The sequence below is a fragment of the Centruroides vittatus genome, unplaced genomic scaffold (assembly GCF_030686945.1).
Source record: "Centruroides vittatus isolate TY-2023 unplaced genomic scaffold, ASM3068694v2 scaffold_1167, whole genome shotgun sequence".
Taxonomy (NCBI): Eukaryota; Metazoa; Arthropoda; class Arachnida; order Scorpiones; family Buthidae; genus Centruroides; species Centruroides vittatus.
Window position 1 is genome coordinate 1,015,461 of NW_027122671.1, and position 12,480 is coordinate 1,027,940.

Here is a 12,480-nt window from a genome sequence, read left to right on the forward strand (position 1 = left end):
ATATATTTTTAAATTCCTGTAAGTGGATGATGAACTTTTACTATTAACAAGGTTTAAAGAATATCCAAAGTGATGGTTTCATATATTTTCATATTGCCAAAAGAACACAAGTTTATTTTATGCTTTCTTTGTTTTTATTTCTAAATCTTCAGATTTATAACTAGAGCATATTTAAAATAAAATATATATTTGTTCACATATAAAATAAATAAAGCTTTGAAACATAGTTTTCTATTTATCATTAAATTAGATATACAATTTTTTAAAACTTTATCTAATTTTTAAAAAGTCTCAACTAATCTTATAGAAATCACCTAAAATCATTTACATTTATTTTTAAAATGATATATTTAATAACAGAATTTTTCAAAACTTTCAAAATTATCAGTCAGTTTATCTTGAACTAAGTCATAAACATTTACAATATTAATAGGAAATAAAAGGATTAGTTAACTTATCATCTTATGGCATTTCCTTCCTAGAGAGTATTATCAAAATTTTTATGCTTTTTATGAATTGTGATATTATTATTAAGTTATAACATGTAAATGCAATTTAAAAAAATTTTTAAATTGTAATAACATAAATTTGATAAGATATTTTAGGTCCAGTCTAAGAAATTCTTCAGTTTTAAATTCTATTTATAAATTTTGTCCTGCTATTAAAACATATTTATTTACTATTATATTTGTTTTAAAATCTAAATAATTAAATTTTAAAACAAAATTTCTAAATTTGGCTTCTTTGTCTTAGAGTCTCTTGTTAAATCATCATGTTGTAGAGTCTCTTTGTTCAGTGATAAGTTGTCCCTTGTCAGCTATCTTATCAATTGATCTGTGTACTGAATCCTAGCAGGTTTTCCATAAACCACTGCATTTACATGCAAAATTTGAGATCTCTGTTTCTAATAGTATGGCCACACAATGAAAAACAAATGGTTTAATATTTTGGGTGCTAGTGATGTCTATTTGTCTATCTTTCCCTAATTTTGAGAATGGTGTTAGATAGATTAAGTCTAGACCACATATGGTTTGCTTAGGAGCCAGAGGCCCTGATTAACTTTATATGAACTTCTGGTTTAGACTAGATTTCAATTTAGAAATTTTCTCCAGAATAGTTAGATAAATGACTGGCATGATTCTCTTGTTAACAGGAAAAGTATGATAAACTGGGGCAAGACACTACTGAAATAGAGCATTATGTATCAAGACCTAAATAATTTCAGTTCAGCATTATGACAATGTCATAATAAATAATTGCTTGTTAAACAATATAAATTTTTCAGTTTTAGAAAATTATGTAACAAGCAATTATTTATTGCTTGTTTTAACAATTATTGCTTATTTTATTGCAACAATTATTTATTTGACATCATCACAATGCTGGGCTGCAATTTTTGATTATATTTTTAATTTATTTAACTTAAAATATATGCTCTCCACCTCAAATTAGTAGTGGCCTGTCCCTGTACATCATACTTTTCCTTTAACAATAGAGTGATGCCAGTCATCTTTAGGCCAATCATCATTAACACCTTTCAGAGGAAAATTTTTGAATTGAAATAACATGACTTCCAATTTGAATCAGAAGTTTGTATATAGATAATTGGGGTCTCCTGCCCCTAAAGTTTCCATATCTAATCTTGTCTTTCACCTATCTAACTCCGTTCTCAAGATTAGGGAAAGACAGTGGGAATTTATAAGTCTACAGTTTTTCCAAATTACAGCCCAATAAAAAAAATCAAGTAAAAATATTTTCTAATTTTTAAAAGTAAATTTTAAAAGGATTTGATGAACAGAGAATATTTACTGTATTTTTATCATATATAAAAAGTAAAAAGTTTATCATTACTGTAATAGGAAGTTTTTTATCAAGGATGCAATTAATATTTTGACACAATTTAATTGGTGTTTTCAAGGAAAATAGTTAAAATATATGATTGGAACAGAACAGTTATATTCTATAACAACAAAAAGATATGAAGGATATAATTAAAATGTTACAATGAGCAATATTCACTAGTTTGAGTTTGAGATTATATAAAGCTTAGTGAAAATAATTTGGTTTATTATATGAAGGAAAGTATCAATGCTTTTTCTCCATTTTATTTAATTTATGTCAGAAGTGCCAACATAATGAAATATTGCATTTATTAAATGTTTTTAACAGAAAAATTAATTTTATTAATATAAGTTGACTGTGATTTTATTTTATAAGTATGGTAGTTTCTGTTCATTGATTTTATTTAATCATATTACAATATTTTCAACCAATTAAGAGGTTGAATGTAAATTTTTTAAGATACTTTGATTATTATGTTATATTCAATGTTCCATTTATATCTGAAAGATCATTCCAAATATAACAGCCTGACAATGACCTTTTGAGATCAAAAACATTAATTGAAATGTAATCAAAGTGTTGTCTATTTGCTGATTTACAAAAAGGTTATTCTTCAGAATTTTGTGTGGAATTTTATTCTTGTTGTTTTTGTATCTTAAGAAGTTTTACTTTTTTTTAATTGGGGGTGATAAACACATGCTTAGCTGCATTATTTTTGTGCAAACAGAATAAAATAAAATAAAATTAGTTTTTATAAAAACTTAATAAGTAAAAAATAGTCAAAATGATTGGAGAAGAAACAAAAAAATTTGATAAAACTTGTGTAGTTTTAAGAAAAAAAATTAAACTGTAAAATTTCTTTTATTATTATATTTTTCACTAGCGGACCAAGCCACGCGTTGTGTGCTGTGGCTCAAAATGTATCTATTATAAATGTATAACACTTTCCCCGCAGGGAGATTTTGAAAAATCCCTTCTTAGTGTACATTCTCTTGGCGTACCCTATTAAAACACAATCAAAAATGCAAAAAACTGCATGTAAAGTAGTATAAATAGAAGCCAAGTTCTTCACGGTAAGCCGTAATCCTGTTCCTATCCCCCAGTGGGGGATTTCGACATCTATATTATATAAAAGCACGCCCGTATTCGAATACGTTGTATGAAAATTTCAAAGGAATTGGTGAAGAACTTTCGAAGATTAGCTATTAGGAACAAACGAACATTACATTTTTAATTACAGTAGAGTATCGATTATCCGAGCCCCCGATCAACCGTCATATCGGTTAACCGACCGTGTTCTAGTCGGCAAATTCAAGTGTTCGCTAGTGATGTAGTGCTACAATATTTGGCTATGTCTTGGCTACTTTAATATTATTTTTGTTAAATTTTTGCGTGTTTTAGTTGGCAACACTGATTCGACCATGAAAGGGAGGCCAGTATTTAAACCAGGCTTAAGTTTCAATTTTTTCCTTTAGTTTTGTATTTATTTTGTGCAAAATAAAGTAATAATTTTTAACGATACAATAATGACGATCATTATTTAAAAAAAAAAAATTGTTAGGCTTAACATTGATGAAAATGCAATGCAAAGTAGGTTAATAGCAATATACTAATTACATGGTATATACTAATATACTATACTAATAATGTATTTTTTCATACTTTTCGGTTATCCGTTTTTCAGTTATCAGACCAACTCCAGTCCCCAATTGAGTCGGATAATCGATGCTGTACTGTATATAGATATGTACAGTACATAATTACAAAAATATAATGGTGTACCACCACAATATAATAATTCTAAAGTAACGCTTTCGCTTTTGTATTTAAATACATTATCAATGTTTTCAGTTTTATTTATCGCTGATAATTAGAAGCATTAATGTTCATTTATAAAATAGTTAAATTTGATTGTACTGTACAACTACAGTTATACCTAAAAGTAAATTTGCTTTTAGAAATGTGTTCTTTCTGGTTTTAATTTTGTAAATTTAAAGTTAATGATTTAAACGTTTTTATTGAAGGGATTTAATGTAAATACGATTTAATTAATTTTTAAACTTTTGTAGCTAAATATTTTATAATTTTCCAAGCGAAAAATATTTGTTTAAGAAAAAGTAAGACACAGTAGTACGACATTAAAATTGTGTGTAGTGCCATCTGTTATGAGATTTCATTAAAAAATAACTTTTTTTATTATTAACTCTCAGGGGAGGAAATTTCGACATGTATATTATATACAAACACGGATGTATTCGAATGGAACGTTGTATGAAAATTTCAAAGGAATCGGTGAAGAACTTTCGGAGATTAGTGGCTAGGAACAAACGCACATTACATTTTTATTTATATAGATGAGAATGTGTCATCTGATAATTTGTCTCATTATAGCAAATCTGAAATATCAGCTTTTAAGTTTTTACCATTGCAGCAACATAATCTTAACTTACTGAATTTGGGCATGCTCTATTCAACAAAATTGGAATATTAAACTTGTGATGAAAAATTTCATCTACCATGGATATTATTATTGAATGACTTTTGTCAATGCTTTATTTAAGATACAATTTATAATAAATTTTGAATTTCAGTTCATTTCAAGAAAATCAATTATCTTTAGTGATGGTTTTACTACTAGACATCATAAACAATTTCCTACGAACACTCTAGTAAGAGTGCCCACCGATTGCTACTAAATTAAATGAACAAGCAATAACCAAATAAATTTTCCTTGTTCCTAATGGTCACCTATAATGAGTCATTATCACTACTTATTTGTAATGCGCATGCACTATTTGTATTTATCAAGGTGATAAGGTCGGTGTCTGACATTCCACAATACTACAAAATGTTACTCACAAAAACCTTTAACCGGTGCGTAACAAACTTATCAATCACTACAAACTTTTTCAATACCCCTCCTGGGTTCTTGTTCAGGTAAAAAACTGGCTGGAACGATTTTCGAAGATGAAAAAAGAACCAAATCACGAGATGAACAGCATCGAATGTCAAATTCTTTTACATAAGATCGAATGATATTATAAAAAAATTTTTTTCCCCTCATGGTGGCATATGACATCGGCGACCATCTGGATCATGAAGGGAAAACAAATTTTTTTTTAATATTGTTTGATCTTATGTAAAAGAATTTGATGTTTGATGCTGTTTGTCTCGTGATTTGGTTCTTTTTTCATCTTCGAAAATCGTTCCAGCCAGTTTTTTACCTGAAGAAGAACCCAGGAGGGGTTTTGAAAACATTTGTAGTGATTGATAAGTTTGTTATGCATCAATTAAAGGTTTTTGTGAGTAAAATTTTGTATTATACACCCCGGTGTGCTGTTGTTCTTTATTCTATAATACACTCATGAATAGTGATGTTTGATGAATTAATGGTAAAACATTGATGTTTTACCATTGATAACAACATACTACACGCATCAATCAGCATACTATCTTGTACTATTTATTCAGAATATTAAATTTTTAGCAATATATATTTAGTCGTAGACAATTTTTGGTACACTGAAATATTGCCTAGGGGAAAACTTATTATATGAATATAAATTGTCTGTTTTGTAAATAGAATCTAATATAATGTAAAATATATTCTATAAGAAAAATCCTTTATAAAATAAAAATATAATTTTAGGTAATATAATAAATATAATAAAGAATGATTCATCATAAATTATTATAATATTAAATAATATTATTATATTACCTGAAATTATATATTAATAAAAAGTAAATAAATATAGGCTTATTGTTTTAACTTTTTCATTTTGATTAAATTTTAAATTAAATTGAAAAATAATTTATATTTTATTAATTACATCATATGTTGTTTAACTTTCATTTCAATTACTTATAATTTGTAAATAAACAAAAATTTACCTACTACATGGTTTTGTTTGAAAAGAACAGAACATAAACATATTTTGGAAATACATATTTAAATATAAATATTCTAGAACAAAGTTCAAATGCCAGACATAAATGAAAAAATATACAAATAAAACAAAAATACAAAGATGTATAAATGGGCTAAATAGTTAACAAATATGTTTGTAGAATAAATCCCAAAATAATAAAAATACAAAAAATTAGAAATATATAAAAATCAGAATAGGTAAACATTGCTTATAAGACATTTTAAGGGGTTTTTTTTTTTTTTGTGCGATTATCAAAAATTTACATTTGATATTATTAAATGAATAAAATATAGATCATATTTTACATGTATTAACTATATTCTTAAGACATCTCAATAGCCAAAACATCTGTCTGTTGCTCTGGGGATTTAAGTTTTAATTCTAGGTTAGAAATTTTAATAGGTGAGGGTCCTGACATTTCTTGGTCAAATCATGACCCAGCTACATCTGTTGGGAGTCTGACCAAATCATAATGGACATGAAAGATTGCTGTGTCACTGGGTGGTGAAGTTATAAGAAAAATATTATTAAAATATGTATACTGAAAAATTTACAAATTGAAACATTTGATTATTTTTTTTTTTTACTAGAATGGAGACAGAACAAGCAATGAAATTAGAAATTGAAGAACAAAATATAAGTGATAATTTTTTAACAAATTTTATTCAACATTCTGATGATTCAGATCAGTCAGGCAGTCAAGAATCTGATCAGAGCAGTGAAGAAGATGAAACATATAAAAATGCTTCTGACAGTGAAACAAGCATGGAAGCTGAATGGGTCACTAAATCTGATGTACCTGCTCAATCTTTAGTTGATCAGGAAATAAGAGACAGAAATATGATGGCAAGGAGGCCTTCTGCTATCAATAAATTGTAAGTATTTAATATTAGAACTGTAAACTTATTAAATGAATAAATCTTTTTATATAGATATTAAAAATTATGTATAATTAATTAATCTGATATTTTATATTAATATATATAACAGTTGAACAGGAAAATGCTATACTAAAACAGGAAAGTATTTTTGTTTTTTGACAATACTGCAGCATTTGTAGACATCAGCTCGAAAATATTGACATTATATTTCTACTACCAAATATCACTTTACTCTCTTGTTAGATCAAGGCATAATTCAAAATTTTAAAGAGAACTACAGACAAGCAGTTATGAAGTATATAATTGCAAACGTAGATTGGAAAGCATCACTCAAAATACTTACAAAGCAACTATATCTTCCAAGCTATTTAATGAATTTCAAATGCTTGAGGACAGGCTGTCATCAATAATTAAAATTGTTTCATTAAAGCCAGATTTCCTTCCAGCAATGGTTTTATGCTTACAACTTCAAGCAGTTGATGCAAATATATTTAGTAGTAGTAGTAAGTAAAGTTTATTGAAATAGGGTATACCTGTTACAAGGGGGAGAATCAGTTGATACCAACATAGTTGATTTTGTTATTTAATAATTATAAAATATTGACATCTTATAATAATATCTAATTTGTTCAACATTGATATATATTTGCAATACTGCAAACATATGTATTTGATATATTATATCATATTACATAACTACAAAAAATTTTTAAATTATACAAATTATCATCAAATTGTAATTTTTCACATACAAAATGCTTAGTTAGTATTTCATTGTTGATCTTGTTTGTCGCACGGAGGTTATATCTATTTCGTAACACTAGTGCCTCGCTATAAAACAACACTTATAATTTTTGGGGATAAAAACCCTACATCTAGGATAGCACCAACTGCAAGGTAATTATTATTGTTATTGAATTATCTTATTATTATTAAATCTTAGCCAGGTGGAGAAATTTAATGGTAAAAAATTCTGAAACATATATCAGTTGCTATATAAGGTTCTGAAATTATATTTTACCACACAAGATTTTGACAGATTAGAACAAAAGATATGCAGAATTCAGGAGAAATACATCAATTATGTACTTGATATAATGACTTCAGTGGAATAGTTGATATTTTTTCAATCCCCTAACTTAGAAAAAACTTTAATAATGATTATCATTAGGAATAAGTGTAGGCCAAATCTGTTTCAATTTTTCTATTACCATAGTTTTAGCATTTAAACATTCAAACTAACTATTATTTCTTCTATCTAGCCATAATCAGAACTATGATGACGATCAATTCCTTCTTGAAAAATCATTCAATTGGACTACTTTATCTAGATTAATATCATATGTATATTTTATGTTGTCTTTAATATAATAATCATCTTTTATAATAATTCTATTCCCATTGTGTTTTTCTTCTTTAATTATTGCCAATAATTTTTTTTCTTCTCATTATGGATCTCATGCATAAATCCAAAGTAACTATTATCTTTTCCTTCACTTTATTATTGAAGTCGCCTTTCTTTTTCCAGAATTCTTTAATAATCAGATTCCTATCATATACGGACCCCAATAATATTTTCACTATGGGTTTGATTTCACTGTTGGTTAATCTAACCACTCCTTCTATGTGACTATTAATTATTCCCAAGTCCTTTTTTATAAACTGATTAATTTCTTTTACATGATCAGTCGAGTTGAACGGAAAGTTTATAACTATAATGTTATTATTATTTCTCACGTTAGCTAGCTGGTCTATTTCAAATTCTAACATACCTTTCAATTGGCAATTATTATTAGATATTTCCTCTAATTCTTCTACTTTTTGGGATAATTTTGACAATTCTCTATTCAAATATTTATTTTCTTCTTTCAAAGCAATGACTTCTGCTCTAATTCCTTGTAGTTCCGTATGAAAAAGAGAGAACTTATCTTGAATTAGCTCGTATATTGCTTTCAATGTAAATTGTGACTCTTCCTGATCTTGTGGCCCTAAAGCTCTTGAAGTTTTGAAGTAGTCGTAAATTTTCGTAGCTCTCAAGGTCCCAGGACTATTTTTATTAAAAACATCCTCTAATTGATAATAATCTTCACTAGTTGTATCGCTCAATTGCCTTTCTTTTTCTTTAAGCTTATTCTTGCAAGGTCTGCCTCGTCCCCTTCTTTGCATATCTTCTTGACATATTTGTTGTGGAGATCGAGGGAAAGGGCCTGGATTGGACTCAATCCCAGCAATTATTAATAAACACACAATTAAAATCAAGGAAAGTCTATTCACAAATAACCACTTCTTTAAAATTGTCATATTTCGGCTTCTTATGGGTTTTCAATTCACTCAAAACAGAATTATCAAGCTTCACTAAAAGTTCACCCATACCTCCAGCGGCTAGTCTGATGCAAATATATGAATACAACACAGTCTCATGAATACAGCAGGATTTATCATCACTGTAAACCATTAACATTCCAACTAAGTGTACAAGCCAAGATACAATAATAATCTTTCAGTCACTTTCTGAGATTTAAGAAAAGATGATTAAAGATGATGATGATGTCTTCACAGCTAAAATTATACCTGCTACAGAGTCATCAATAGTCATACAGAATCTACAGAAGACAGACTCTAGACTATGTGAACAAAATCAGTTTTACATTAATTGAAAAAATGCAGATGATACAAAGATAGTACATTGATTTATGCATTGTTACAATCAGTTGTAAAAAACAAAAGCTGAATTTTTAAAGAATAATACTGATCCTTTTATGATAACTCATCATTAAGGAATGGAACTTTAGATAAAAGCATTTTTTTCCCAGGTTTCCCTTGTTGAAAGTAGCTTAAAAAACTATGTTTTTGGTTCAAAGAATTCCTATTACTTTAAGAGATATAAAAGCACGCTTAACTAATTTGAAGCTAAAAAGCATATTTTTTTTATTTTATTAGTTTTTTCCATATTTTATATTTTACATGTTGATAGCATGACAGATTATGCAATAATTGATTGCCAATGCATGCAATAATTGATTACCAATGAATCATAGCTACATCAAACATGATAGTAAAGTCTTATCAATATATCTAAATTAATTAAACATTTAACAAGTAGTTTAAGTTTATAGATGTCTTCAGATTACTGAACTTCTTCAGCTTCCAGCAAAACATATAAAATGTAGCAATTCACAAATGTTTTTGGAATCCACTTGATTCCAGCTTTAGGTTTACAGAATTTGTTTCAAATTGGAATGCATCAAATAGATCATACATATATTGGCCTGTTCAAATTTGAATTTTATAAGACATGTGCACACTATGTCACTCAGGTTATAATGATATTTCTTATATGCCTGCCATGCTTTGGATAGTTGTATCTCATAGAGTTGTTACAATTGGAGTTATGTTTTATTATATAGACTAGCAAATAAGCACTGCATTGCTTGGGCAAAAACTAATGATAGCGAAGATTAAGATTATTACATTATAACCAATCTTACCCATTTTTATAGAATGCAAGAATTAGGTCCCCCTGTTTCCAGACTAATTAGAGAGTTTTTAGATGGGTCTAAAAATATGTTCGATTTCCTGCAAAAATGCAAAAACCCACATCTGTGCCTGTAAATCTTGCACACCGCTTTCTCTTAACATCTCCATTGTTACTTAACACTTCCATTCTTTACACCTCCATTGTTAACACTTCCATTCTTAACACTTCCATTGTTAATACTTTCCCTGCAGGAAGAAGTGTTAACAACTTCTCTCCGTGGGGGAATTTCAAAAAACCCTTCTTAGGGTACGTTTTTTATGACGTACCCTAACTGTGTACCAAATTTCAACTTTTGACTTCTAATATTAATTTTGAGCTACAGGTATCCCTTGCTTAATTGCAAAATTAATTGTGGCAATCTCTTCACATACTATATATTTACTAGATCTATCAAACTATAAATGTTACACATTGATTTAAGAAAATTTTAACATAATTTTAAAACAATTTTGATTGTATATTGCTGATCTTTATGTCTTAACATTCTTCCATTTTAAGAATTTGTGGAAATAATGATACAGGGTATTTATATATTGTAAATTAGAATTCACTTTTTAAAATTTCATTCATTATCATTAATTCTGGGCTCATTGCCTATTGGTGTCTGATGCCTTTTCCACTATTTTCTTCCATTTCTCTCTATCCATTGCCAATTTTCTCAATACCTGTACATTCACTCCACACCACTTCTTTACGTTATCAATCCATTCTCTATATGGTTTGCTTCTTTTGTTAGATCCATCCATAATACCATAGACTAGACTAGAGTCTTTATACCATAGACTAGAGTCTTTATTTTTCTGTTTTTATTCATTCTTGTGATATGTCTAAATAGTTGAAGTTTTTGTCGTATAATTTTTTGTAAAAGATTCTTTTTCATATATATCCTATTATAAAGTTCATTTGTGCATCCATCCTATTTGTAAGATCTTTCTGTAACAGTGTCTTTCAAATGCTGATATCTTTTTTCCATATGTTTTGTTATTACCCCTTGTCTCACAGGCATACAGCATGCAGGAGAAGATGCAGGTGTTTAATAATTTTAATTTTGTCTGCAAACTAATTGCTTTACTTTTTCAGATTTTGTCCATTGCTTTCAAATTTGTTTTTGCCATGGCTATTCTAATAGCTATTTCTTTTTTGCAATTCAGGTTATAGGTTAGTTTGCTTCTTAAATATTTTAAAATTTGGAACAATATTAATTACTATTCAGAGAAATTTTGAGAAATTGGATAATTTGAAATCATTAAACTCAGATTTAAGGTATATTTTTTTTAATATGAAAAATTCATCATAATTTGTGTATAGATTATTTTATTCATTTTTAATCCTTTATGACTAAGATTAAAAATTTCTTGTGGGTATTAAGTGGAATGTAACATATTCTATTATATTTTAATATAATAGAATATGTTACATTCCACTTATTATAAATGCTGCTCTTTGATAATTGGTACTTCCATTTCATGTTATTGGTGGTTTCAGTTGGTAAGTGGCTGTAGAATTTAATGGGGTAATGTATTAGAATATTGAACAATATAAGGTGCATTGCAAAAGTTTAGGTCCACTCTATTCAGTTAAGAAAAGACAACAAAAACACATCTAAAGAAACCAACACATACATTTATTTGTTTACATAGCAGAAACACGTAAAAATAATATGACGACATTAAACTAGCATATTATTAGATGGCTGTAAATGTAAAACATGCAAAGTGAGATAATCCATGTGTTGCAAAAGTTTAGTTCCACCACATCCCCAGGAGAAAGAATGGTATGAACCTGAAAGTTAAACTTTACAAACTATTTCATGCATGTCAAGAGTGAAATTGCAACTTTGAGTTGTGTACTTTATTTGATATAACATTTATGGAAATATGGGCCATGGCAAGATGTTACCTGCCTATGAGAGGGACAAGATTGATGCATTAAAGTAGCAAGGGCTGTCCAACAGGGCCATAGCAAAAAGGATTAATCGGTCACATAATGTGGTGAACAATTATGTACATAACCAAGAGGAGTACAATCAAAAACCCCATTCAAGACGTCCATGGGCACTCAGTGAACATCAACTTTGACAGGTCGTAAACACCCTAAAACAACCAGGATCATCACTTGGACAGTTGGCACGTGATCCAATGTTTAACGTTCATAAGTCAACCCTATTAAGAGCTGTAAGGTGCAACAGAGGACTGCTGTACAAGCAGAAGAAAAGTCAGCTCAGATTAACACCAGCCCATAAGATAGCATGGATAAAATGGGCTAGAGAACATTCAAGTTGGAGTAC

The 12,480-nt window shown here is 28.3% G+C and overlaps 1 protein-coding gene across 1 annotated transcript in view; it reads left to right on the forward strand.

The window, feature by feature from the left end:
* Positions 1-12,480, forward strand: part of LOC136986706 (RILP-like protein 1) — a 40,796-nt gene that overhangs the window by 25,976 nt on the left and 2,340 nt on the right. The window contains exon 6 of the mRNA XM_067284290.1: positions 6,365-6,649. Coding sequence (XP_067140391.1) covers positions 6,365-6,649 — 285 coding nt within the window. The remainder of the gene's footprint in view (positions 1-6,364; positions 6,650-12,480) is intronic.